The sequence below is a fragment of the Castor canadensis genome, chromosome 14 (assembly GCF_047511655.1).
Source record: "Castor canadensis chromosome 14, mCasCan1.hap1v2, whole genome shotgun sequence".
Classification (NCBI taxonomy): Eukaryota; Metazoa; Chordata; class Mammalia; order Rodentia; family Castoridae; genus Castor; species Castor canadensis.
In genome coordinates, this window is record NC_133399.1 from 533,548 (window position 1) to 557,208 (window position 23,661).

The 23,661-nt window shown below is 62.2% G+C and overlaps 2 protein-coding genes across 3 annotated transcripts in view; both read left to right on the forward strand.

Annotated features, from left to right (window-relative positions):
* LOC109686275 (microtubule-associated serine/threonine-protein kinase 3) overlaps positions 1 to 23,661 on the forward strand; it is a gene marked incomplete in the record, with an annotated part of 381,278 nt that overhangs the window by 222,114 nt on the left and 135,503 nt on the right.
* Positions 380 to 21,693, forward strand: LOC141416576 (kelch-like protein 26). 2 transcript variants are annotated; one of them, XM_074053574.1, is made up of 3 exons: positions 380 to 489; positions 17,715 to 17,897; positions 19,926 to 21,693. In XM_074053574.1, the coding sequence occupies exons 1-3, from the start codon at positions 407 to 409 to the stop codon at positions 21,544 to 21,546; spliced, it is 1,887 nt and encodes a 628-aa protein (XP_073909675.1). In that variant the 5' UTR covers positions 380 to 406; the 3' UTR covers positions 21,547 to 21,693. The 2 variants fall into 2 exon arrangements, with proteins under 2 accessions (XP_073909675.1, XP_073909676.1); XM_074053575.1 differs by having other exon boundaries at positions 19,962 to 21,693.

Below are 23,661 nucleotides of genomic sequence, written 5' to 3' on the forward strand. Positions count from 1 at the left end.
CCCCCTCTCCGCTTGGACCCACCCCCACATTCAAGTCCAGCTCAGTTCTTCATCCCTAAGGCTCCATCCGAAACCCTAAAACTTGGTCCTGGCCCCGCCCAGTTCCCCCTACCACGCCCTCACAACTAAGACACGCCCTCTTCTCGAGCCAGGTCCCGCCCCTCGCTCTCTGGCCCCGCCCCAATCCCTCTCCGAGGCCCAGCGTCTCCACTTAGAAAGTCCCTCCCTTCACCAAGGCCCCGCCCCCTTTGCCGACCAGGCTCAAAACCCCGCCCCTTCCAACCCCCGCCCCTCCGCTGCTGGCCCCGCCCCGCGCCCCGCGGCTCAGGCTCCCGGGTCGACGCGCGCCGCCCCCGTCACTCGAACGCGCGGCGGCGGCGGCGGCGGCGGCGGCGGCGGCGGGAAGATGGCGGAGTCCGGCGGCAGCGGTGGCGGTTCTGGTGGCGGCGGCGGCTTCGGCGCGGGCCCGGGCCCAGAGCGCCCGAACAGGTGAGTCCCGGCCTGCGGGGTGGGCCGCACCTGTCCCGGGGCCTTTCGCAGCGACTGCGGCCTTTCGGGTTCGTCGGGTCCTGCACCCCAGGATCTCGGAGGGGCTCCCCGGGACCTGCAGGTGTCTGAAGGGAGACCGAGGCGCCCCGACCATGATGGTGACATGGGGGTGCCGAGGGACCTGGGGGTGGGCAGCGAGGGTCGCAGCGGGGGCTTGAGGGCGTCCAAGCAGGCTTGGGGGGGGCCCTAGAGAGAAGGCTGAGACCCAGGCTTGCTGAAGGACCCCCGGGTGGTTAAGGGTGGTCTTGGGGTGCAGAGGGTCCTGGGAAAGGTGAGCCCCAGGACCTGACAGGAGCCTCGGGGGTCTTGGGGAACCTGAAAGGGGAGACAGAAGGGGCCTGAGAGTCCCAATGGGCAGGGAGCAATCTGGGGGGACATAGGGGCTCAGGGATCCTGAGGGGCTGGGGTGGGGGTCTTAGGGAGCCTGAGGGTCATAGGAAACAGAGTGTGTCAATTCTTGGGGTTCCCTCTCCCCTCAGGGTAAAGGACTTAATGGCAGGTCTTGCACCCAGACAAGGGGGCAGATCCCCCCCGCCCCATCCCTCACCTCGGTCCTGAGATGGGTTGCTTGAACCCCGAATTTGCACAAAGATTGTAGGTGCATTGATCTGGCTTCTCTGAAGGGTGGGAGTGCCACCTCCTGTGTTTCCCTATTGGGCAAAACCAGGGTGACCCAGACCCTCTACCCCAGCCCCAGGACAGCTGGCCATCCTTGGTGGCCAATGACGGAATTTAGGTTCTTCCCAGGTGAGTTTAAGAGTGCCAGGAATTTCAGCACTGCAATCAGATAACTGATGGAGTGGGTCTGGGGTCGTGTGCCCTGGAGGTCCTCGTTGAGGGCTCTAGGCAGCTGATGGCCTGGGGGACGGGAGTTGCAACTGGGAGGCCCGCAGGAACTGGGCTGGCCAAGAATGTCCACAGCTGAGTGGCACCATGACACTTAGATGCATGGGAGCCAGGGACATCTGTGCCAGAGTAGTGATCGGCCCTCTGGGGTGCAGTGGGATGGGGCGAAGCTGGTGGCCTGTAGAAGGGAGTGAGCAGATGTCACAGGCTCTGGGGAGACATGCAGGGCGTAGAATGGCAGGACTTGGTGACCAGGCAAGTAAGGGACAGACAAGGGACAGCCAGCCCCAGGGCCCTGCCTTGGGCCCTGGGGTGCCACGGGGGACCGTGGGACAAGGACTGTTGTTTTTGTGTGGTGACAGATTGACCCAGGGTCTTGCGGTGCTAAGCATACAAGCACTCTATACCAAGGCCATCCCAGCCCTGGCTGCTTTTAAAAACAAACAAAATGATCTTATTGAGCTGTAATTAATTATACACCTTATAGGTCTATTTATTCATTTGTTTGTGGTGACAGGGTCTTGCTGTAATAACCCAACCTAGCTTTGAACTTTGTTTTGTGTTTTCCCCTCAATTTGACTGCGTCAGGGTTTGAACTCAGGGCCTTGCTAGGAGGTGGTTTACCACTTGAGCCCTACCTCCCCCTTAAAGCGCTTTCTCCTTTAGTTATTTTTAGGGTAGAGTCTTGTGTTTCTCGCCAGGCTGGCCTGGACCATGGTCCTCTTATTTCTGCTTCTTGAGTAGTTGGGATTATAGACATGCAGCCCTGCACTTGGCTCTGTCATCGAGTTTTAATACATCTACCGAGTTGTGTATTCATTACCACGATCTGGTTATTTCTTTGTTTATTCATTCCTTCACTATTTACGGCTGGGTACGGGGCCCAGGACCTCACCTGTGCTAGACAAGCGCTCTACCAGTGAGCTACACCCCAGCCACTGTAGGTTCTTAGAGGGCTTCTGTGCCCCTAGAAAGTCCCCAGGACCGCATGGCTCCCGCCTTCAGCCAGGGGCATTGTCATCTTTCTTCGCCCTTGGTGGCTTTGCGTTATCTGGGGATGTCGAATATCTTATGAATGGTATCAGAGAACGTGCAGTGCTGGGGGTGGAGTGCCGGCTTTCGCACAGGCTGTCAGGTGCTTTTCCACTGAGCTGCCCCAGCCTGGGACTGTGCACGTGAGGGCCTCATCCATGCTGCAGCCCTTCCCGTGTTGCTGTCGCAGTGCTGGGGATGGACACTGCTCATTTAGGGCTGGTGCAGGGCTGGGTTGTTTCCATTTTCACAATTGCAAATAAAGCTCCTGAAAACATCAGGATATGTCTTTTTGTTTTGGTTTGGTTTTGGCAGCAATGGGGTTTGAATTCAGGGCTTCCAGGTTGCAAGGCAGGCGCTCTACCACTTGAGCCACACCTCCAGTTCATTTTGCTCTGGTTATTTTGGAGATGGGGTCTCTTGAACTTTTTGCCTGGGCTGGCCTTGAACTGCAATCCTCCCAATCTCAGCCTCCCAAGTAGTTGAGATTACAGGTGTGAGCCACCAGTCCCTGGTGCCTTTCGTTTTTCTTTATTTTTCCTTTTGTGGTGCTGGTGTTGGAACCCACGGCCCCATGCGTGCTACCAAGTGCTCCGCCACTGAGCACACCCCAGCCCTTTCGCTTGTATTTTGTTTTCAAGATGGAGTATCTCTCATTTTGTCCAGTCTGGTCTTGAACTCCTGGACTCAAGCAGTCCTATTCCTCAGCCTCTGGAATCACCAGGACCAGAGGTTCCACACCCAGTCTGGGTCATGCTTTTGGTGTCATATTTAAACTCTACCAAAAGGGAGGCTCTTTGGGGGTGGGGGCCCTGTGCAGGAAGAAGGGCAGACCCCTCGGGTGCTATACGGAGGGAGCCAGGGTTTTGGGACAGGAGGAGCAGGCTTTGGGGACATTACCACACCATCTTCATGCAGAGGTCCCCATGAGGGGTAGCGCTCTTTGTAGCACTATGGCTCCCTCCTGCATTTTTTTGGCCTTGCACAGCAGTGACTGGTGCATGGACCCCTCCATCCTCTCACCTCTACCTTCCCCACTCCAGGGTCCTGGACCCTCAGAGCCTCCTGCCTGACCACCTGAGCTCAAGCAGCCCCCACAGCACTCTTTTCCTGCTCACCTTCCTGAAGTTATTTCTTCATTTATCTGTGGGAGTGGGTTTTGAACTCGGAGTTGCACACTTGCAAAGCAGGTGCCCTACTGGTTAAGCCACACCCCGGGTACATTTTGCTCTGCTTATTTTGGAGATGGGGGTCTTTGATCCTCCCAATCTTAGTCTCCCAAATAGCTAGGATTGCAGGTGTGAACCACTGGCGCCCAGCTTGAAGTAAAATTTATATGAGATAAAACCCACTCGTTCCACGTGGACGGTTCAGTGGCATTTGGTGGGTTTACTGACTTGCCTACTGTCATCTGACTAGTTCTAAGATGTTCTCATCACTCTGAAAGGAGTCCCTAGCTGGGCATGGTGGCACACTGCTATAATCCCAGCTACTGGGGAGGTAGAGGCGGGAGGATCTCGAGTTCCAGGTCAGCCTGGGCTACATAGTGACACCCTGTGTCAAAACATTACATTAAGTAATTAAATTAAAGAAGGCCCTATGTATGTGAGCAGGCCCTGCCCATTCCCCAGCCCCTGGTAGCCATTGGCCCAGTCCCTGGGTCTGTGAACTTCCCTGTCCTGGGTGTCTCCTGGCACTGGGGTCACCCAAACGTGCGTTCAGCATTCTGGTGCCTTTCACTCGGTGCCTCCGCCTTCTTACAGGGATGGGCACCCATCGTCTTGTGGGGCCGTATGATCCTGCACTGTGAGCACAGAGCGCGTGCCGTGCACCCTTCCTCTCCGGGAATCTTAGCGGCTGTGGGGAAGGACTGCCCAGGCTGGAGTGCACTCAGTGGCAGGCCCGCTCGACAGCCAGCACCAGGGAAAGAGAGGGAAAGCGGGTCCCCGAGCCTGGCGTCTTATAAAGAGAGGTGACTTGTGCACAGCTGTGGAAGCCGGGCACAGGCGCTGGCCTCTGCGTGCTCCAGCGAGGACCCCGTGTGGCTTCCACTCGGGGACAGGCCTGGGAGGGAGGAGCCGGGTCCGTGCCGTGTAACCTCTCTCTCCAGAGAACAAGAACAACGTTAGCGTCTCTCAGACACCCTGCCCCGACTCTGCCACAGGGGCCCTAGCGTGGACGTGGAGCCTGGCTCCTCCGCTCGGCCATTGTGACTCAGGCGGGGAACACACCTGTGCTCCCTGCTGGTGAGCGTGGTGGACTTGGGTCACTAGGGTGTGCGGTGTCTGTGTTGCCCTCGCCACCTTGCAGTGTTTGGTGAGTCCGTTTGTGGACGGCCCTTCCAGGTCACGTCCCTGGGGTGATGTCTGTGCCTGGAGCATGGGTGACATCTGGTCCTCTGAGGTGTGTGGAATCGCAGGTGGGAAGTCTCCTTTCTGGGGAGACCTGAGGCTGCCAAGGACAGGGGAGCCAGCCCTGTCTGCAGCGCCTGCCTCTTCCCACCAGAGCCTGTCGTTTGGCCAGGGTGGGGGCGGTCCCTGTCTGCGCTGGCCCTGCCCGGTACAGCTGAAGCAAGTGCGGGAGGTACAGCGCCCCTCGCCTTACGTAACTTGTTTGTTCCAACTTGTCTGTGATTACGAGCGAGTGAGGGGGAGAGCAAGCACAGTGTCCTTTTCCTCCCTAGTGGCCTCAGGGATGATGGGCCCTGTGGCCACCTGGGCTGGGCTGGCGAGGGGAGCAGTGCTGGCAGCGGCTCAGCTTCAGGAAACACGCTTGTTCTGTGCCTCGTCCGGCCTGCTCCTTGGGGCCTGGCTCCCTGGCTCCTACAGGGCTTAGGTTTGGCCACTGGCGTGCAGCAATGGAGGGGTCGTCCGGGGGCCAAACCTCCCCAGCTAGAATTCCACGGCCATGCACTTCCAGAGCCTTCTAGCCCTGTGGGCTCTTGGCCACTGGGCTTCTGGCATCCCTCCTTGGCCTGGCCGTCTCCCCAAGGCGCCTGGACCCGGTGCTGCTGACGCACACTGGTTGGGGCGGTCTGCCCGGCAGGTGTTTCCATGGGAGGGGGTCACACAGCAGCCTGGCTCTGCACCTGCCCTCAATAGGCTTTCCCGACTGGGACCTTGGTGGGCCCCACACAGCCCGAGGCCTCAGGACTGCAGCCTCATGGGCCGCCCAAGAAAGGCTTTATCCTCCTTCCTGAGGGAGGAAAGGCCGACTTTGGCTCCTTGGAGACCTGGACACAGCTGCCCTCCAGCATTGGGCTCCCTGTCCACAGCAGGCCTCCTCATCTGGGTGGTGGGCCCAGGCCCCCAGGTGGTGACGTTGCTCCACGGTGGTGATGCTGCCCCTATAAGGAGGTCATGGGGTGCCAGTGCCGGCCCGCTGCCAGTGCGTCACACAGCCTGAGCAGTGGGGGGATGGCGGCATCTGGACTTAGTGGCCGTGAGGGCTGGGGCAGTGCGACAGTGGAGCACGTGGAGGCTCAGTGGCCTTAACAGCAGGGACAGAGCAGTTCTGGCTGTGAGGCTGCTGTCAGGCGTCCCTGGTTCCGGGAGAGCCAGAAGCAGCACTGGGCTGAAGTGAGGCGAAGCCTCCATGTCACGGTCACTAGTCTGCTGTACAGAGGGGTCAGCGGAGCTGAGGATGTAGCCTGCTCTGCACCCGTGGGGTGTGGGGGGCCACTCATTGCTCTGACCCTAGCACAGGAAGGCTTTTAATACCCCTAGCCATGCCAGCCATGGTGAGCCCAGGCCATGCCGCCACCCATGGTGACTGTGCCCAGGTCACCCCCACTTCATACCGGGGTCTCCTCCCTTGCCCTTGCCTCTCACAGGCTGGGCAAGGGCTGCCACTGAGCTGCACCCCAGCCTTCTTCCTTGGTTTTAAGGAATACTTTATTTATTTATGTATCTGAGTCTGGCCTGGAACTCACAGTTGTCCTGCTGGCTTAAGGACACGTCAGACTTGGCAGCAGGCTGGGGGGCAGAGGGCTCAGATGCAAACAGTTCAGCTCTGCAGCCAGGGGCCTGGAGGGACGGGTGGGTGATGCTGGATGCGCCTGGGGCTGGGCTTCAAAGGACACTTCTCCGCCTCCTGGCAGTGTCATTGTCCCTGTGCTTGTTACGGGCATGTCACCCATCACGTGGCCGTCATGTGGCCTCTGGTGCTTACAGCCCTGCCTCTGTTTCAGAAAAGCCCTTTGGGCTGCTCCTTGCTCTGAGCTTGGACCAACGGGCCCCACAGTCCTGAGGACCGTGGGACTTAAAGCCTTCAGTCCCCGTGCTGAGACTGTCCCTCCTCCTGAGAGAGGGTCAGGGCCACCAGCAGACCTCTTCCTCTTCGTCCTGCCCTGAGCCTCTGTTCCCTGGCTTCAGCCTGCAGGACCCTCCTTAAATATCACATTAAGGACGCTGGCTGACACCTGCCCGGGGCTCAGAGCAGAATGTGGCTTGAGCTTCCGCAGCCAGACCTGAGGGTGCACAGCCCCCGGCTGCAGTGGCCCGCACAGCCCAGTATTGCCTCCTCAGGGGCTGGCCAATGTCCTCCCACCTGTGTCTGTCCCATCCCGCCTGTCATCAGGCACATTCTGTGTGCTGGAGGTCCTGCATCCCCAAGGACATATGCTCCTCGAGGCAAGATTGTCACCCCTGACACAGCACAGCAGTTGGCAGGGGTGGGTGCTCGGAGTGCAGACCCTGCTCCCCTCCTTCCCCCCTATTTAACGTGCAGGGTCAAGGGACACTGCAGACGCTGGCCTTGGCCGGGAAGGCAGCCCCGGAGAGGTGCAGCACTGCGTGTGCAGGGAGCCCGCGCCAGTCTGTCCAGCTGCCTGGAGGAAGTGGGGGCCGCTGGGTCCCCGCCCTGCTCTGGTAGCTGCTTGCACCGCAGCTGTGCGAACGAGCTCTCTTAACACTTGTTAACCCCGGCCTCCGTCCCCTCCTCTCCCCTCCACCCTCCCGCGAGGACGCAGCCTCCACAGCACTGGCCTGGCTTCCACTGCTGCCTGCAGAGCAGCGAGCTTGGTGCGTGGCCAGCCCGGCGTCAGACCCCTCACCGAGCAGCCCCCGCTCCTGACCGCCGCGCCCCGCACGCCCCCCATGGTGCACACTGCAGATGCTGCCATCCGGGAGGAAGTGACCGGCACCCCTGGGCGCGACAGACCCTTCCTGCGCGGGCAGGGGCTTCCGGAATTGAACACGCGCGGCCCCGGGGGCTGGACCCGTGCGCTCTTTAAAGGCCTGGAGGGGGTCACCCGAGGACCGAGGCGAGGATGATTTCTCACACCACAGCCGTGAAATCCCACAGGGGTCAGAGCCGGGAATCGGGCGGAACGGCCTGGGCTGGATATCCGGAGAGCTCTCTCCACGGGACGTGGGAATTTGAGGCCGTCTGTGAAGGCAGAAATCCATGACCGAGCCCAGAGCAGGCGGGCGGAGGGGGCTGTGAGGTGACAGGCCCCCGGGCTGTCCCTCTGTCCACATCAGCCCCAGCCACTCTCTTCCTCTGTGAAGGGCTCCTGGGCTGTAATTCATGATGTACTATGGCCTGCCAGTGGCCTGCCCAGTCCTAGCCCACCTTGTTGTCCCTCTGTCATGGTTCAGTCCACGTGACCTTCTATCTTGTGAGGTGGGGCAGTGGGAGTGCTTACACTCCCGAGTCACCTGTGCAGGTGACAGGTGGTGTCCTTGCTGGGCTGATGGCAGTGGCCACGCCCGCACGTGTTAGCATTTATACTCAACTCTCACACCTGCCCACTGCAGGCGGCTGCGGCTCTGACCTTTTGGGGGCAGTTGCGGTGGGCAGAGCAGAACACAGCAGCTGTCTCCTCTCAGACAAGTGGGGCTCAGGCTGGGGACAGCTGTTACCCACTCATCCTCGACTTTGCCCTAAGTGTGGTTGCCTTCCCTGGCCCCAAAGGCAGCTTGTGTGCAGGGTGGGAGTGGTGCAGCTGTGTGGTGTCATCCACAGCAGTGTTTGCAGAGCCATGTCTGCAAGCCTTCTGTCACCGAAGGCCCCTCAGGTGGAAGAGCCAGAAAACCAATAAAGCCTTAGCCAAAACCAAGGTCCAGGCAGGCAGCCATGCCTGCCACCCGGACTCCACAGGCACAGGCAGGATTGCCAGTTCAAGGGCAGCTTGGCCCACAGAGCAAGACCCTGTCACAAAGACCCTTCAAAGGTCATAGAAACAACCTAGGAGAGTTCCAGTTTTATGTGCATTGGGGTTCAGGACTGGAAGCATCCCTCAGAACCTGTGACTCCTGTTTACAACTGTCTTCTGGCCTCCATGCCACTGCCCACCTGATGGAAAGGTGGCCCTGTATTGCACCCCAAGGGGAGGCAAGTCTCCATTTGGTGGCTCCAACAAAAGTCCCAGAGAAGACTAATTGGAACAGGTGGGCCACACTCCCTCCTGGACCAACCATTGAGGTCAGGGCCTCCTTTTTCAGCCTAGGTATGGAGTTTACGTGATTCCCACCACTGTGGCTGAGGTGTTGGCATTGAGCAGGGCATTCACTCTCATCTGTCTACCTGCCTGTCCACTCATACTTCCATTCACCCCCACCCACCTGTCCACCCACACCCATGCACCCATCTACCCGCTTATCCATCCATCCACCCATCCACCCACCCATCCAACCATCCATCCATCCATCCATCCACCCATCCACCCATCCATCCATCCATCCATCCATCCATCATCCATCCATCCATCCACCCATCCACCCACCCATCCATCCACCCATCTACCCATCCATCCATCCATCCACCCACCCATCCATCCATCCATCCATCCATCCACCCACCCATCTACCCATCCATCCATCCACCCATCCACCCATCCATCCATCCATCCATCCACCCATCCATCCACGCATCCACCCATCCATCCACCCACCCATCCACCCATCCACCCATCTACCCCATCCACCCATCCACCAATCCATCCACCCACCCATCTACCCCATCCACCCATCCATCCATCCATCCACCTACCCATCCACCCATCCACCCACCCATCCACCCATCCACCCATCCATCCATCCATCTACCCATCCATCCATCCATCCATCCATCCACCCATCCACCCATCCACCCATCCACCCATCCACCCACCCATCCACCCATCCACCCACCCATCCACCCATCCACCCATCCACCCATCCACCCATCCACCCATCCATCCATCCATCCATCCATCCACCCATCCACCCATCCACCCATCCACCCATCCATCCACCCACCCATCCACCCATCCACCCATCTACCCATCCATCCATCCATCCATCCATCCATCCATCCACCCATCCATCCATCCACCCATCCATCCACCCACCCATCCACCCATCCACCCATCTACCCATCCATCCATCCATCCATCCGTCCATCCATCCACCCATCCACCCACCCACCCATTCACCCATCCACCCATCCATCCATCCACCCACCCATCCACCCACCCATCCATCCGTCCATCCATCCACCCATCCACCCATCCACCCATCCATCCACCCATCCACCCATCCATCCACCCATCCACCCATCCATCCACCTGCCCACCTATCCATCCATCCATCCCTCCATCCCTGACCCTCCATCCCTCCGTCCATCCACCCACCCATCCACTCATCCTCCTGCCCTTCTGCCCATTCTCCAGATGACCAGCATGGCTGAGCTTCTACCATGTGCTGGGCACCAGGACAGAGCTGGGCAGGGATCAGAGGCAGGGCAGCAGTGAGCAGTGTCCTTGGGTTCTTCCCACTCACTCCTTGTCTTCATGGGGTTCCCTTGCTGTAGGATGCTGCAGCCCTGTGGGATCTGTCTACATCCTGTCCTGCCCTTCCTGCTCTTCAGTGCCACTCCTCCTTTTGACTTGTGCCTCAGTCTCCCCAGCTGCATGTCAGTGGTGGTCCTGGGCCTCCCACCTGGGCTATGGGGAGGTGGAGGGCACCTGTGTGCTGGCTGAGGACAGTGGCCTCCAAGTGGCCTGGTGGTGTCTTGCCTCTCAGTCACTGTGTGGTCCTGGGCAAGTGTCTGAACCTCTTTGTGCCTCAACTTTCCCATCTGTAAATGGGTTACAGTGGAGCCCCCCTCTCAAGGTAGGTGACCTTAAGCTGGTGCCAGGTCTGCACTGTTCCAGATAACAGCCCTGTAAGGTGTGTGTCACTTGGTGTGTGGGCATCACTTGGTTGGAGTACTGCTCCCTTGTGGGATATCATTTGGTTGGCAGGAGTGTTTGTTTTTCTGTTTTGACTTCTTGAGGCAGGATCTGGCTGTGTAGCCTAGGCTGGCCTGGGACTTGGTGTCTTCCTACTTCAGCCTCCTGAGTGCTGGGACCATAGGTGTGGCCACCGTGCCTGCCATGGGGTGTTCAGGGGGGTGTGACATTGTGGTCTGGCTGGGAGCCAGGATGGACGGAGCTATGGACAGAGAGAGTTTGACTCTGGTCAGAGAGTTGGGGTGTGGGCACCTTGTTTTCTTCTGGGGCCTCTTTCTGTGTGGCAGCATCTCCCTCCTGCTGGCTTTGACAGTGGCCGAAGTGGGCAAGTCTGGGGTTGGGGGCACTGCCTGCAGATTCTCCTGTCCACTGACTGGGGCCCTGGGCTCCCATGTCTGTTTGTGAGAGGCTGGGTGGGGACAGGACATTATGGCACAGTCTTGGTGACCCCAGGCTCATCAAGGGCCCATGAGGCACAGGCGTGGGGTGGTCTTGTCCAGCCTCCTGCCTCATTCCTTCTCCAGGTCCCCCTCCTGGGACCCCAGCTTGCAAACCAGTGCTCCTCAACTGTCCCCTCCTCACCCTTCCCCAGTGAGACTTGGAGAAGGAGGCTTGCCCGCATCAGCGTGTGACTGGGGACCGGCAGGGCCGCTGGCCTGTGGATATGTCCCTGCACCTGCACTTGGGGACCTGGCAAAGTGCCCCCACCCTGCCCTGGCTGGGCCTCAGCTTCCCCACTGTCTCTTGGGGTGCAGTGGAGCTGATGACCTGGGTGCCCGCAGGTTGTGTGGTCACTTCCTGTCCCTTTTGGTGGGCACAGTTCACTGGAGTCAGGGACAATGCTCAGAGGTGACTGCCTGGCAAGTCCGTTAGGCCAATGGGGTTGGGCGAGGTGTGGGCGACATGGGCTTCCCGAGCGGCTCCCAGGTTGCCTGCCCTCCCACACATACGCAGGCCCCCAGGTGCATCCGCACACACGGGCTGGCCACTGGGGCTGCTCTAAGCGACGGAGGCACAGGCCAGCTGGCAGGACTGGGGGAAGAGCTGGGGATGAGCCCAGGGCCTGTGCATGCTAGGCAAGTGCTCAGCGCCTGAGCTCCCTCTCCTTCTGAGTCTCTGTCCTCTTCCCCACACCTCTGCTAGCAGCTTGGGGTCCTGGCCTGCTTGGACATGCTGCTGGGGGGACCTGGGCCCTCTGCTCATGGGTCCAAAAGCCCTGCTCTTTCCTGTGCTCCTAGGGCCCCAGGAACCAGAACCCAGCGGGCACCTTGGAAGAATTCCCCCATCAGCAGGGCCTAGCCCAGAAAGTGGGGTGCAGAGGCAGGGCAGCACACGGGACACCAGGCAGCCCTGGGGAGCATGGGGCAGAGCCCAGACTCCATCCTATGGACCAGCACAGCACCCAGAGATGTGACGCGCTGTGGTCACCATGGCAACAGCCCCGGAGGCTCACGCCCTGGAGTCACCAGGGCCTTGGCCGTCTGTAGCTGTGGGGCTGCCCTGGGCCTCGCTTTCCCCACCTGGGAGGGCATCCCTCATCGGATGCACCTCCTGGGCGTCTGGGGTTGTGGGCTCTGGAAGCCTGGCACCTGCCCTACCTGCGGGCCTGGCAGGAGAGAAGGTTCCAGGAAGGGGGCAGAGTGACATGGTGGGTGTGTGTGACAGCCTGAGAGCACAAGGCTCCCCTCTCTGAGGCTCTGCCTCACCCCTGCCTGTCCCTTCAGCCCTGCCTCTCCATGTCTCTCCCGCTCCAGGCCTCTCTCTTTGGGCCTTTGTCTGTCTCTGTCTCTCTGTCTTTCTCTCTGAGACTGTCTCCTGCTCCTCCTTCCTTTCTCTGGTCTCCATCTGCCCTGTCTCTCTGTCCGTCTGGGTCCCTGTCCCCTTTCTCTGTGCCTCTGTCTCCCCTGTTGCTCTGGGTCCCTATTGCCCTCCCTCTGGTCCATCTGTCCTCTGTTCCTGGTGTCCGGCAAGGCCCCGAGGATGGTCTTGGAGGTGTTCCCGCTGCAGGCCTGAGGCTGGCGGGCAGGGTGGCGTGGGCAGAGGCCCCTGGGTCACGCTGACGTTCGCCCATCCCCTCCAGCGCGCATCTTCCCCCTCCAGGGACCCTGGGCGTGGCGGCATCCATGGCTGGGGTGCAGGCCAACCAGCTGTGCTGCTGCAGAGCTGTGGAACCACATGGCAATAAAACCGAGCTTGGCTTGGAAAGTGGAAGCGCCGGGCTGGAGGCCGCGGGCTGCGCGTCAGAACAGTGTGTGCGCGCAGCAGCGTGGTCCGCGGCCGGCTCCGTGTGGGGGTGGGAACGGACTTTACAAAACCCCAAAGAAATGTTTCCATGAGATCCTTCTTGCATGCTTGTTTTTTTTTTTTGACATTCCAAAGGAAAGAACAGCTCTGGGCTTTGGGTCTCCTGTTGGCTTGGGAAGCCAACCATGCCCCAAGGCCAGCAGCTGGGGGTCAGGGGCGCCCGCCACGCAGGTGCTTGCCCCCCATCTGTCCCCAGGCTCCAGCTGCTGGCCAGGCACCTGGCCATGGTGAGTGTGGCTCCGAGCCTCCTGGGGCCCGTCCCACTAGGGGTGCTCTCGGTGCCCAGGACAGGACTCAAGGGCTCCATGGTGCACTTCTGGGAGGAGGGAAGCTCCCTGAGGAGGGCGTCCACGGCAGGGCAGCCCTGGGCGGCCCCGGGCCGATAACGGGGCCACGCTTCCCGACCCAGTGCCCAGCCACCCCAGGCAGGCCTGGCTGTCCGCACAGGGTGCACGGTGACAGTGCTGGGGACACATGGCAGGGGCTCATCAGGATGGCCAGGCCAGGCCTGAGGCGGGGGCGTGTGGCCACTCAGAGGCCAGATCCAGGCCGAGGGTGCAGCCAGGGCGGGTGGTGAGTGACCTCCAGAGACGTCCTGACCGGGCTGCTGACGCACTGGCTCTGATGACTCACGTGCGGGTGACCGTGACTCGAGTGGCCGTCTGGAGCCTCGCGCTGGCTCAGGACGGCCTCCGCCTTCCTGGGGGCCTGTGGCCCCACCGTGCGGCCGCCCCCTGTCTGAGAGTGGGCTGAGTAACAGTTGGGCCCTTCCCGTTGATGCCGGCTGGCCCGAGGACCTTAGTCATCGCCTCTTCCGCCTCCTCCTCCTGCCCACCTCCACCGGCCAGGCCCCGCGCTCCGTCCTTCACAGGGCTGTGCCTGGAGCCTCCTCTCCCCGAGCTCCCAGCACAGCCTGCTGGGTGTGGGTGTCAGGGACACTTGTCTTGTCTGTGGGATGGAAGGAAGAGGCAGCCATGGGGTCACACCCACTGGCGGGACATGAGGAGGACAGGGAGGACGGAAGGACAAGGCTGCCTCCTCCCTTGTCCTGAAGGTCAGGCAATGGGAGGGTCCTGGCCCCATTTTCTGAGCCGGGGGTGTCCTAGCCCCGGATGGAACATTTGAATTCCGACAGCACACTTGTCCCCGCTGGTGGCCACACCGTCATAGCCAGCCTCTCCATCTCAGCCCCATGTCTCTGCACCCACGTGCCTTACCCTCGTACAGCCTTGACAGGCAGGACCCCCTTGGCCCCACTTTGCAAATCCCACCCAGTGTCCGAGTAGCCCCCAAGTGCCCAGCAACCAGAGGCCGAGCTGCAGAGACCCCAGCCTGGGCCCAGCGTCTCCTTCAAGAGGCCCAGCTGGCCACCTGGGCCATCCCTGTGTTCCTAGGTCCGGGCAGTCCCCGGGCTTGCTGGGAAGCCAGGGACCTGTCCTTGGGGGAACTCTTTGGGTCTCTGTCTTTTAATCATCAAAAAGTGACAGAGGAGGACAGGACGCCTGGACACCCATCCCCTTGCCTTCCTCCCTGACTTTTCAGTCCCCGAGTGTTCTCTCTGCACAGGCGGACATGTGACCGGCACTCTGAGCAAGGGGGCAGCCTGCTGTGTGCACCATCTGTGCCTTCACCCCCACGGCCTTGGGCCACCTCCTCTGTCCATCTGAGGCTGTGACTCCCACGCCGCAGAGGCCCAGGCTCGTCCCTCACTGCCCGCCCCACCCTCGGTGTGCGGCTCTGGCCCGCAAACCATGGCAGAGGGACTCCAGTTGCAACTGTGTGTGCGCCGAGCAGGCCCTGCCGCTTTCTCCTCAAGCAGCACTGGCGACCACTTACGCAGCACGAGGAGCGCAAGCACCCAGGGAGGTGTGTGCGGGGTCTGTGCACATGCTGCGTCTGAAGCGCTGGGGTTTTCTATCTGTGGGCGGCCTGGAAGCAGTCCCTCATGGGCACTGGGGGTCCATGTCACCAGGCGACCTTCCTGGGGTTTGTCCTGCTCTCATTCCCACCAGAGCACGTGAGCACTGTCTGCCGGACGCCGGCCGGCCCTGCTGACGTGTGACTGGCCCTGCGCACCTCCCTGGGCTCCTCCTCCTGCGGCCTCTCACGGGGGCCCGGCTTTCAGTGGAGTTCTCAGAGCTCCATACATATGGAAGAGCGCAGCGCTGTGTGCGTGAGGACTGAGCACCACGGTAAAGTTGCCCCTGGCAGGAAATCTGGTGAAAACGCGTGCAAACACCCGCTCCCAGGGTGCAGAGGACTGTACGGTGTCCCTCACACAACCCCAAGTCTCCAAGCTCTGAGGGAAAACCGCTAGACAAAGCAACATGGCGCGGGCTCGCTGGGCCTGGGCACACCTCTGAGGCCAGGTGTCCATGGAAAGGCACGTGGGGCTCACTGGTGTCCATCGGGTGTGGAGCTCTGTGGTGGCTCCAAGCTTCAAGTGTCCGAAGCCTGGCCTTCAGCCACATGGAGAGGGCACATGGCCGTGGGTGGGGGCAGTGTTGGGGTGTTGAACCCTGCCGGGCCTCCCCAGCTCCTGGCCCAAAATGATGTTGGGGAGGTTGGTGACCTGTAGTCCCGGTTTCCTGGAGGGGAATGGAGGCCCCCGTGACGTCCACGGCCCCGTTGACAGCTGGGAGAACTGAGAGCCAGAGTGCCGGGGAGCGGCAGGGAGGCCTGCAGTGCAGCAGGGAGGGCCTGAACAGCCAAGGCCAGGTGCAGCCAGGCAGCTTCCTGGAGCAGCAGTCTCTCGGCTGTCGTTGCAGCCCCCTGTCGCCCAGGCTTTGGGTTTGGGTGACTCTGGCGAATGCACCCCAGTTCCCTGCAGAGTGGGGCTGAGCCTGCACCTGCATTTTAGCCATGTCACCAACAACAAATTCACATGCAATTTGAAGCAGTGTTCTCCCCCATCCTGGGAGGGAGGTCCCGGAGGTGCCTGCTCGCTGCTCGCAGCGCCATGGGGTGTTTGAGCTGGCCATGGGTCTGGGGCCACCCCTACTGATGTCTTTGCTGCTCAGAAACATGGAGACCAGAGGCCAGGCAGAGGCCGTGCAGGAGGGCACAGGGCAGCCTGACAGTGGAGGCCAGGCCTGGAGGAGGCAGGCCTGGGGTCTGCACCCTGGCACAGCTCGGGTCCCAAGGGGGTGGATGTGGCTTATGGGTGGGTCACTGGGAGGCAGCCAGTCCTCAGAAAGGGGCTTGGTCTTCACCCCATAGTTTCACTGTCTAAGTGTGGTGGGAGATGGTGGGGTGCCTCTTTCCTGTCCCTGTCCTTCAGACACTAACCATCCAATAGCAGGATCCCAACTGCAGCCATACCCGCAGCTGCTGCTGGCTGCTTTAACCATCACCAGTCCCTGAGGCCAGGGTCCCCTCTGTCACATCCAGTGTCCCGGCCCCTGTGAGACAGCCTGCAGGACTGGCAGAGGGTGGAATGGAAGGGCAGCATGACTGGGTCCCTGGAGCTGCTGTGCTGGAGGCCCGGGGGGCTGTGCAGAGGAGGCAGCCCTGTGAGTGTGCCCACGATCCATGACATTCTGGTTACAGTCTCCGAACCCCTTCTTGGCACTTGCAGCCTGGGCAGGAGATGGGGAGTCGCTGAGGGGGAGTCACTGAGGTGGGTGTCCCCTCCACCTGGCAGGGAGAGGCATTGGGATAAGCCAGGACCTTGGATCCACTGGCTCCCTTGCCTTCCTGCACCCTGGCAGCCAGCACTCAGCATTGTCACAGCCTGGTGGCCGTGGCCTTGAGCTCAAGTCTTGTGTGCTCCCTTCTCCCTTGAGACTCAGTGGCTTCCCGCCCAGTGCAGGTGTGTGCCCCACAGAATGGCCCCCACACTGGGTCCCCTGTCACCTGCAGTAGAGCCCCTCGGAGGCAAGGCAGGAACAGGGCATCTTGCCTGGCTCTGCAGCCCCCTGCCCACCTTTCCCAAGGGTCTCCGGAAGGGTTTGAGGTGGGCAGCCTGCAAGAGGCCAGGGGCCTGGAGCTCACAGCCACCTTGAGTGAGCGCCAGCTGTGTGCCTGCTCTTTTTAGACTTTTTTGAGGCAGGGTCTCAATGTACAGCCCAGGCTGCTTGGAACTTGCGAGCCTCCTATGTCAGCTGTCCCAGTGCTGGGATCACAGTGGTTGGTGTCATCCTGGCTGGAGGACAGTGAGGCCAGGGAGCCTCTCCTCTCCCCCTGCCCCATGTCCTTGGAAAGACCTGCGCCTGCATTCCTGGCCCTGTGCGCCCGGCGCCGGTCCCAGGAATGGGAGGGCAAGTCCCAGAGGATCAGAGGCCCTGGGGGAGAGAGCGAGCTGGGGAGGGGCCATGGCCCTGTGCGGCGGGTGTTGACTGGAGCCCTGGGGTCTCCTCGTGCTGTGCTCCGAGGATGGAGGGTGCAGGCAGACCTTGAACTCTTCACTTGCCCCCCGTTTGGCAAAAGTACCGCAAAGTGAGCAGAGCACAGAGGGCCAGGCCCGGCTCATGGGACCCAGAGGATGCAGGGCCATCTTGTGGGCTCCCTGTACGCGTCTGATTTTTACTTTAGTCGTTTATTTTCTTCCACGCTGGGAAAGCCGTCCCCAGCCCTAAGCCCACTTCTTCATAGGTTCCCAGCCACCAGCTGTCCCCGGTTCCGGGACGTGTTCACTTGTACGGTAAACCCTGTCCTTGTGGAGTGGTCACTCCCCGTTTCCCTTCCTGTGGCTTGGGTTTGCCTGTCCTGGACACTCCTGTCAGGGGACTCACACATCCTGCGGCCTTTCGTGTTCTGCCTTCCACAGCCTGGCCGATAAGAACGGGACCCTCAAGTGTACCTTCTCAGCGCCCGGCCACAGCACCAGCCTTCTGCAGGGCCTGGCCACCCTCCGAGCGCAGGGCCAGCTCCTGGACGTCGTCCTCACTGTCAACAGAGAGGCCTTTCACGCACACAAGGTGGTCCTGGCGGCCTGCAGCGACTACTTCAGGTGAGTGCTGGCCCTGGGGACTCAGAGATGGGTGTCTGTTTGCAGGGACCAGTGGACAGCAGGCAGGGGGACAGCAGTGCCTTCCTTTTTTTTTTTTTTTTTTTTTTAATGGCCATCAGGGTTTGAACTTGGGGCCTTGTGCTTGCTTGGCAGGTGCTCTACCACTTCAGCCACATGCCCCATCCTTTTTTGTTTTAGTTGTTTTTTTGGATAAGGTCTTGTCCTTTTTGCTTGGGGCTGGCCTGGGACTGTGATCCTCCCAATGTCTGCCTCCCGAGTGCTGGGATCAAGGTGTCAGCCACTGTGCCTGGCACCAGTAGGCACCTTCTAATAGGGTCCTACTATCTCAGCGCCAGCCAGGGGCCTCCATGAGGAAGCAGGCAGGTGGTTCCAGAGAGAAGCCAATTCTACACAGGGGCTGGTTTCTCTTTCTCTCTTTTGGGGCAGAACCTTCTTTTTCCTCCCTCCTTCCCTCCCTTTGAACCTCGATCTTCCTGATCTCTGCCTCCTGAGTAATTAGGATTACAGGCGTGAGCCACTGGCACCTGGCCACCCGCTTGGCCGCCTCCACCTGGGATGCTGGTGGGCTTGGCCAGGCTTTCACTCTAAGTCTTTATTTGACACCTGCTGAAGGCCAGGTGCTGGTCTGCGCCTTGGATCTAGCAGGGTGAAATGGGCCTGCCAGCTCCCTGGCACTGTGGCGCCCACACTCAGGACAGCAGAGTGGTGAGAGCTGACCCTGACGGCTGGGTTGCATCCCAGCCGGAGACCCTGGTGAACACATTGGCCTGCCCGTCTTTCCCTGTGCTGTGGCCAGGCTGGAAGAGAGGACCATGGAGCAGGGTGGCAGGGGCTGGTCTCCCTCTTCCCTCAGTGACAGCAGGTGAGCCTCTTTCCTACCAGGCTGTGACTCCTGGAGGGAGCCAGGCCATCTGGGGCACTTCCCGGCTTCACCCTGGCCCAGGCGGGTGCTGTGCTCCTAGTCCCTGAGGCCCAGCGCCTGCTCTGTGGGCTTGGCGGGGCTGTCGTGGGGAACCTCAGCTATTTTTGTTCTTGGGGGGGACTTGGCCCAGCCATGGTGCCCTTCACAGTTCCTGTGCTGGCCCCGCAGCCACGAAGCCTTAAAAGGCAAAGCTTCTGCCGTCACCCACTGACTCTGTCTTCCTCACTATGCCAGGGCTGGGGGACTCCAGGGGACAGGCAGGGCAGGGCTGGAGTTGGCAGTGCAGGGACCCTGGGAGGCCCGGGAAGCTGGCGAGAGGCTCCTTGATGGCACCCCACGTCTGTCCTCAGTGGCCTGGCCTGACCCATGTGAGGTGTGACGCTGGTGCCCAGGCATCTGCTGGGCAAATGGACAAGGGATGTGCCCACCACCTCAGCCACCACCAGGAGGGTGCACGGGCAGCAGTGGTGGTCAGTGTGGAATGTTGCCAGCCATGAGGAAACCTCTGTGGCCTCTGAGAGGTCACCAGTTCTCTCTCCCCCTGCCTGGTGGGGGCCAGGCCTGGGATGCCCCATGGCCTGGTGCCCAGGTCCACCTCCCTCACCAGCTCTCGCACTGCCTCTGCCCCCCATAGCAGCGCCACCTGGGAACAGAGCCGTCATCCTCCACTGGGTCCCCATGGGCTGGGACTCTGCTAGTGGCCTGTCCTGGATATGTGTGGGGTGGGGCACTTCCCTGCCCTCCTGGGCCTGTGGGGACAGCAGTGGACTCAGCACAGTCCTGTGGGTGCCCTGCTCCCAGTCCTCACTTCCTCCCTGTCCTAATGTGATGGTTGCAAGGGAGCCCCACCTGGCAGGGGACAGATGAGGACTGAGTCCCCAAGGGTTTGGGGCCCAGCTGGACTAGAGGTACAGTGTCCACACAGCCACCCTGATCCCAGCCTTGGGCTGCTAGCTTGTCACAGTGGGGGGGGGACACTGAAGTGGCCACTGCTTCAGAGGCTGAGAGCTTCAGGACCCGTCACCAGCTCCAGTGCGGGTGGGGAGACACGTGGGTGCCTGTTCCCTCCCCTTCCTCCCTCGCAGTGCGCCCGGCCCTCCCAGCCTGTGTCCCTCCTTCAGGGCCATGTTCACGGGCGGCATGCGGGAGGCTGGCCAGGACATCATCGAGCTGCAGGGGCTGTCGGCGCGGGGCCTGCGGCACATCGTGGACTTCGCCTACAGCGCCGAGGTGACTCTGGACCTGGAGTGCGTGCAGGACGTGCTGGGCGCCGCCGTGTTTCTGCAGGTGCTGCCGCTGGTGGAGCTGTGCGAGGACTTCCTGAAGGCGGCCATGAGCGTGGAGACCTGCCTGCACATCGGCCAGATGGCCACCACCTTCAGCCTGGCGTCGCTGCGGGAGTCGGTGGACGCCTTCACCTTCCGCCACTTCCTGCAGATCGCGGAGGAGGAGGACTTCCTGCGCCTGCCGCTCGAGCGCCTGGTCTTCTTCCTGCAGAGCAACCGGCTGCAGAGCTGCGCGGAGATCGACCTGTTCCGCGCGGCCGTGCGCTGGCTGCAGCACGACCCGGCCCGGCGGCCGCGCGCCAGTCACGTGCTGTGCCACATCCGCTTCCCGCTCATGCGGCCCGCCGAGCTGGTGGACAGCGTGCAGACGCTGGACGTCATGGTGGAGGACGTGCTGTGCCGCCAGTACCTGCTGGAGGCCTTCAGCTACCAGGTGCTGCCCTCCCGCCAGCACGAGATGCAGTCCCCGCGCACGGCGCTCCGCTGCGACGCGCCCTCGCTGGTGGCCTTCGGCGGCACGCCCTACACCGACAGCGACCGCGCTGTCAGCAGCAAGGTCTTCCAGCTGCCCGAGCCCGGCGCCCGCCACTTCCGCGAGCTCACGGAGATGGAGGTGGGCTGCAGCCACGCCTGCGTGGCCGTGCTGGACAACTTCGTGTACGTGGCCGGCGGCCAGCAGCTGCAGTACCGCAGCGGCGAGGGCGCGGTGGATGCCTGCTTCCGCTACGACCCGCACCTGAACCGCTGGCTGCGCCTGCAGGCCATGCAGGAGAGCCGCATCCAGTTCCAGCTGACGGCGCTGGGCGGCCTGGTGTACGCCACGGGCGGCCGCAACCGCGCGGGCAGCCTGGCCTCGGTGGAGCGCTACTGCCCGCGGCGCGACGCCTGGGACTACGCGTGCGCGCTCAAGCGCCGCACCTGGGGCCACGCGGGCGCCGCGGCGGGGGGCCGCCTCTACATCTCGGGGGGCTACGGCGTCTCGGCCGACGACAAGAAGGCGCTGCTGTGCTACGACCCGGCGGCCGACCAGTGGGAGTTCAAGGCCCCCATGAGCGAGCCCCGCGTGCTGCACGCCATGGTGGGCGCCGGCGGCCGCGTCTACGCGCTGGGCGGCCGCATGGACCACGTGGACCGCTGCTTCGACGTGCTGGCCGTGGAGTACTACGTGCCCGAGGCCGACCAGTGGACCAGCGTGGCGCCCATGCGCGCCGGCCAGTCGGAGGCCGGCTGCTGCCTGCTGCAGGGCAAGATTTACATCGTGGGGGGCTACAACTGGCGCCTCAACAACGTCACGGGGCTCGTGCAGGTGTACAACACCGAGACCGACGAGTGGGAGCGGGACCTGCACTTCCCCGAGTCCTTCGCGGGCGTCGCCTGCGCCCCCGTCCTGCTGCCCCGCGCCGCCGGGCCCAGGAGGTAGCGTCAGTTAGTCCGTGCGCCCCTGCCGCAAGCCCCAGCGCGGGGTCCCCCGGCCCTGCCCCGCCTCACCTCGCCTCGCCTCACGCAGACGCTGACTCTGGGCGCTTCCGAGGGCTCAGCCCGGGAGCCCGCAGCTGGCCGCTGCACGCCTGGCTGGCTGGGGCGCAGGGTCTCCTCAGCGCGACACTTGCGGGCTCTGCCTCAGTTTGCACACCCCAGCCTGGCCGTGCCTGAGATGTTCTCATGTGAGCCCGTTAACCTGGGCCCCGGGTCCCTTCCAGCTCCCTTGTGTCTGGGGCAAGGATAGGTGGCAGAGCGACCAGCTGGGGTGACTGGCGGCCAGGACGGCCGGCCTGCAGGCTGCCCTGCCCTCCATGACTATGGCTCCCGCCTGAGAGGCCGGCACCTCCTTTTGGGAGGAAACACAACCGGCTCCCAGGGCCATCCCCAGGGGCTAGTGTCATGTGGCCTAAGGAGGACAGGCCGAGACACTGTGGGCCAGGGGAGCACCCGGGTGAGGACACCCACATCAGACCTCGCAGGCCCAAGGTGGACTTTACCTGCCTGCCCTCCACCCAACCGCTGCCTGCCCACCCCTGGCCTGAGCCATCCACGGGGACAGCAGGGGCCACCGGGAGAGGCCATGCACTCCAAAGGTTCACAGAGTCTCCCTCCACCTGATTTGTTTTGACGCCTTCACCTCGGAGCCCTTTTAGTTTTGTTTTTGCTCCTGGGTTTTTTTTTTTTCATTTTTTCTCTTTTTAAACCTTCTTCTACGTGAGGGTCACACTCCATGGCAACTTTAAGTCTCTCCTGCTGCTAACAGGGGACCTGCCACCACCGGTCTTCTCTGACCTCATCTCCGAACACCTCCCTTTACTGAATAAAGGTGTCACGGGGGTGACATGGGGTGACAGGCACTGTGCCTGGATGGCCTAGGCCTGGACGGTTGTGGGTCATCTTGGGCCCTGCGTCTGGGTCCTGGCCCTACCCAGCCATTTCCTCTTGTGGAGGAGCTGGGAACGAGCAGGCTTGGCCTCTGGACACAGGGGCAGTGGAAATACCTGCAGGGACTGCCACACTGGCGCTGTGGACACAATTAGGCCAGGCAGGGCCTCCCAGAGGGACAGGAGTGACTCGGGGGCTCGACCCCATCCCCCAGGGGTCCTCAATCCCAGGACCGGAGGGCAGGTGAGGAGGCCAAGCCAGATCCCCAGGGACGGGGACGGGGACGGGGACTCAGGCAGGTTCAGTGGGAAGCCCGGGTCACCGCCTCCCCCATGGCTGACCTCGCAGCAGACCAGACTGGGTGCAGGGCTGTGGGGTGAGGAGGTGGCAGGGCACAGCGCTGAAGTGAAGCATTTTGCGCCTATTGAAGAAAAGGCAAGAGGCTGTGGCCGGGGCGTGACCTGGGGGGACCCCCGCTGCCCCGGGGAGGGACAGCCCTGATCTGGGCCCCTGCGGCAGCCCCTGCGCAGGAGCGGCCGTGCCAGCTGCAAGTCTCCCGTCAGCTCACACCTCGGGACATCTTGTCCCCCGTGAGCGAGCGCTGGCAGGGGGCGGGCGGGGGGCGCGGAATGTGCTGGGCCCCAGCCCCGGAAGAAGGGAAAATGATTTTTCGTATTGTAAACTTGAAACACGGAAAAGCTGTTTTTAATTTAGCACAAACTGGCTTGCTGCTTCCCTCTGTGCACAGCGGCCGGTCCCTGGGAGACGGGCGGGGCGGGGGCGCTCGCCCCACTCGCACACGCGCCCACCTGCGGCCGCGGTCACGGTCACAGCCACGGCCGCGCGGCCTCGGCGCCCGCCCGCGGGACCCGGGACCCGGGCTCTGGGCTCTGGGGACCGCGGCGCCCCCTCCCTCCGCACCTGGGCTCGGGCTGTGGGAAGAGCCGGCCCCCCGGGACGGGACGGGACGGCGCAGGCAGCCGAGAGCCAGGCCAAGCGCGACTTTGGGGCCTGCGGGAGGCCAGGCCAAGGGGGCCTCGGGGGAGCCGTGTGAGGTGGGAATCCGCCCGGACCTGGCTCCGGCTGCGGCTCCGGAAACCGGGCCAGCCCCTCCGTTCTCACGGCCCCGAGCATGGATTCACCACGCTCCGCTCTCCTGTGGCACCTG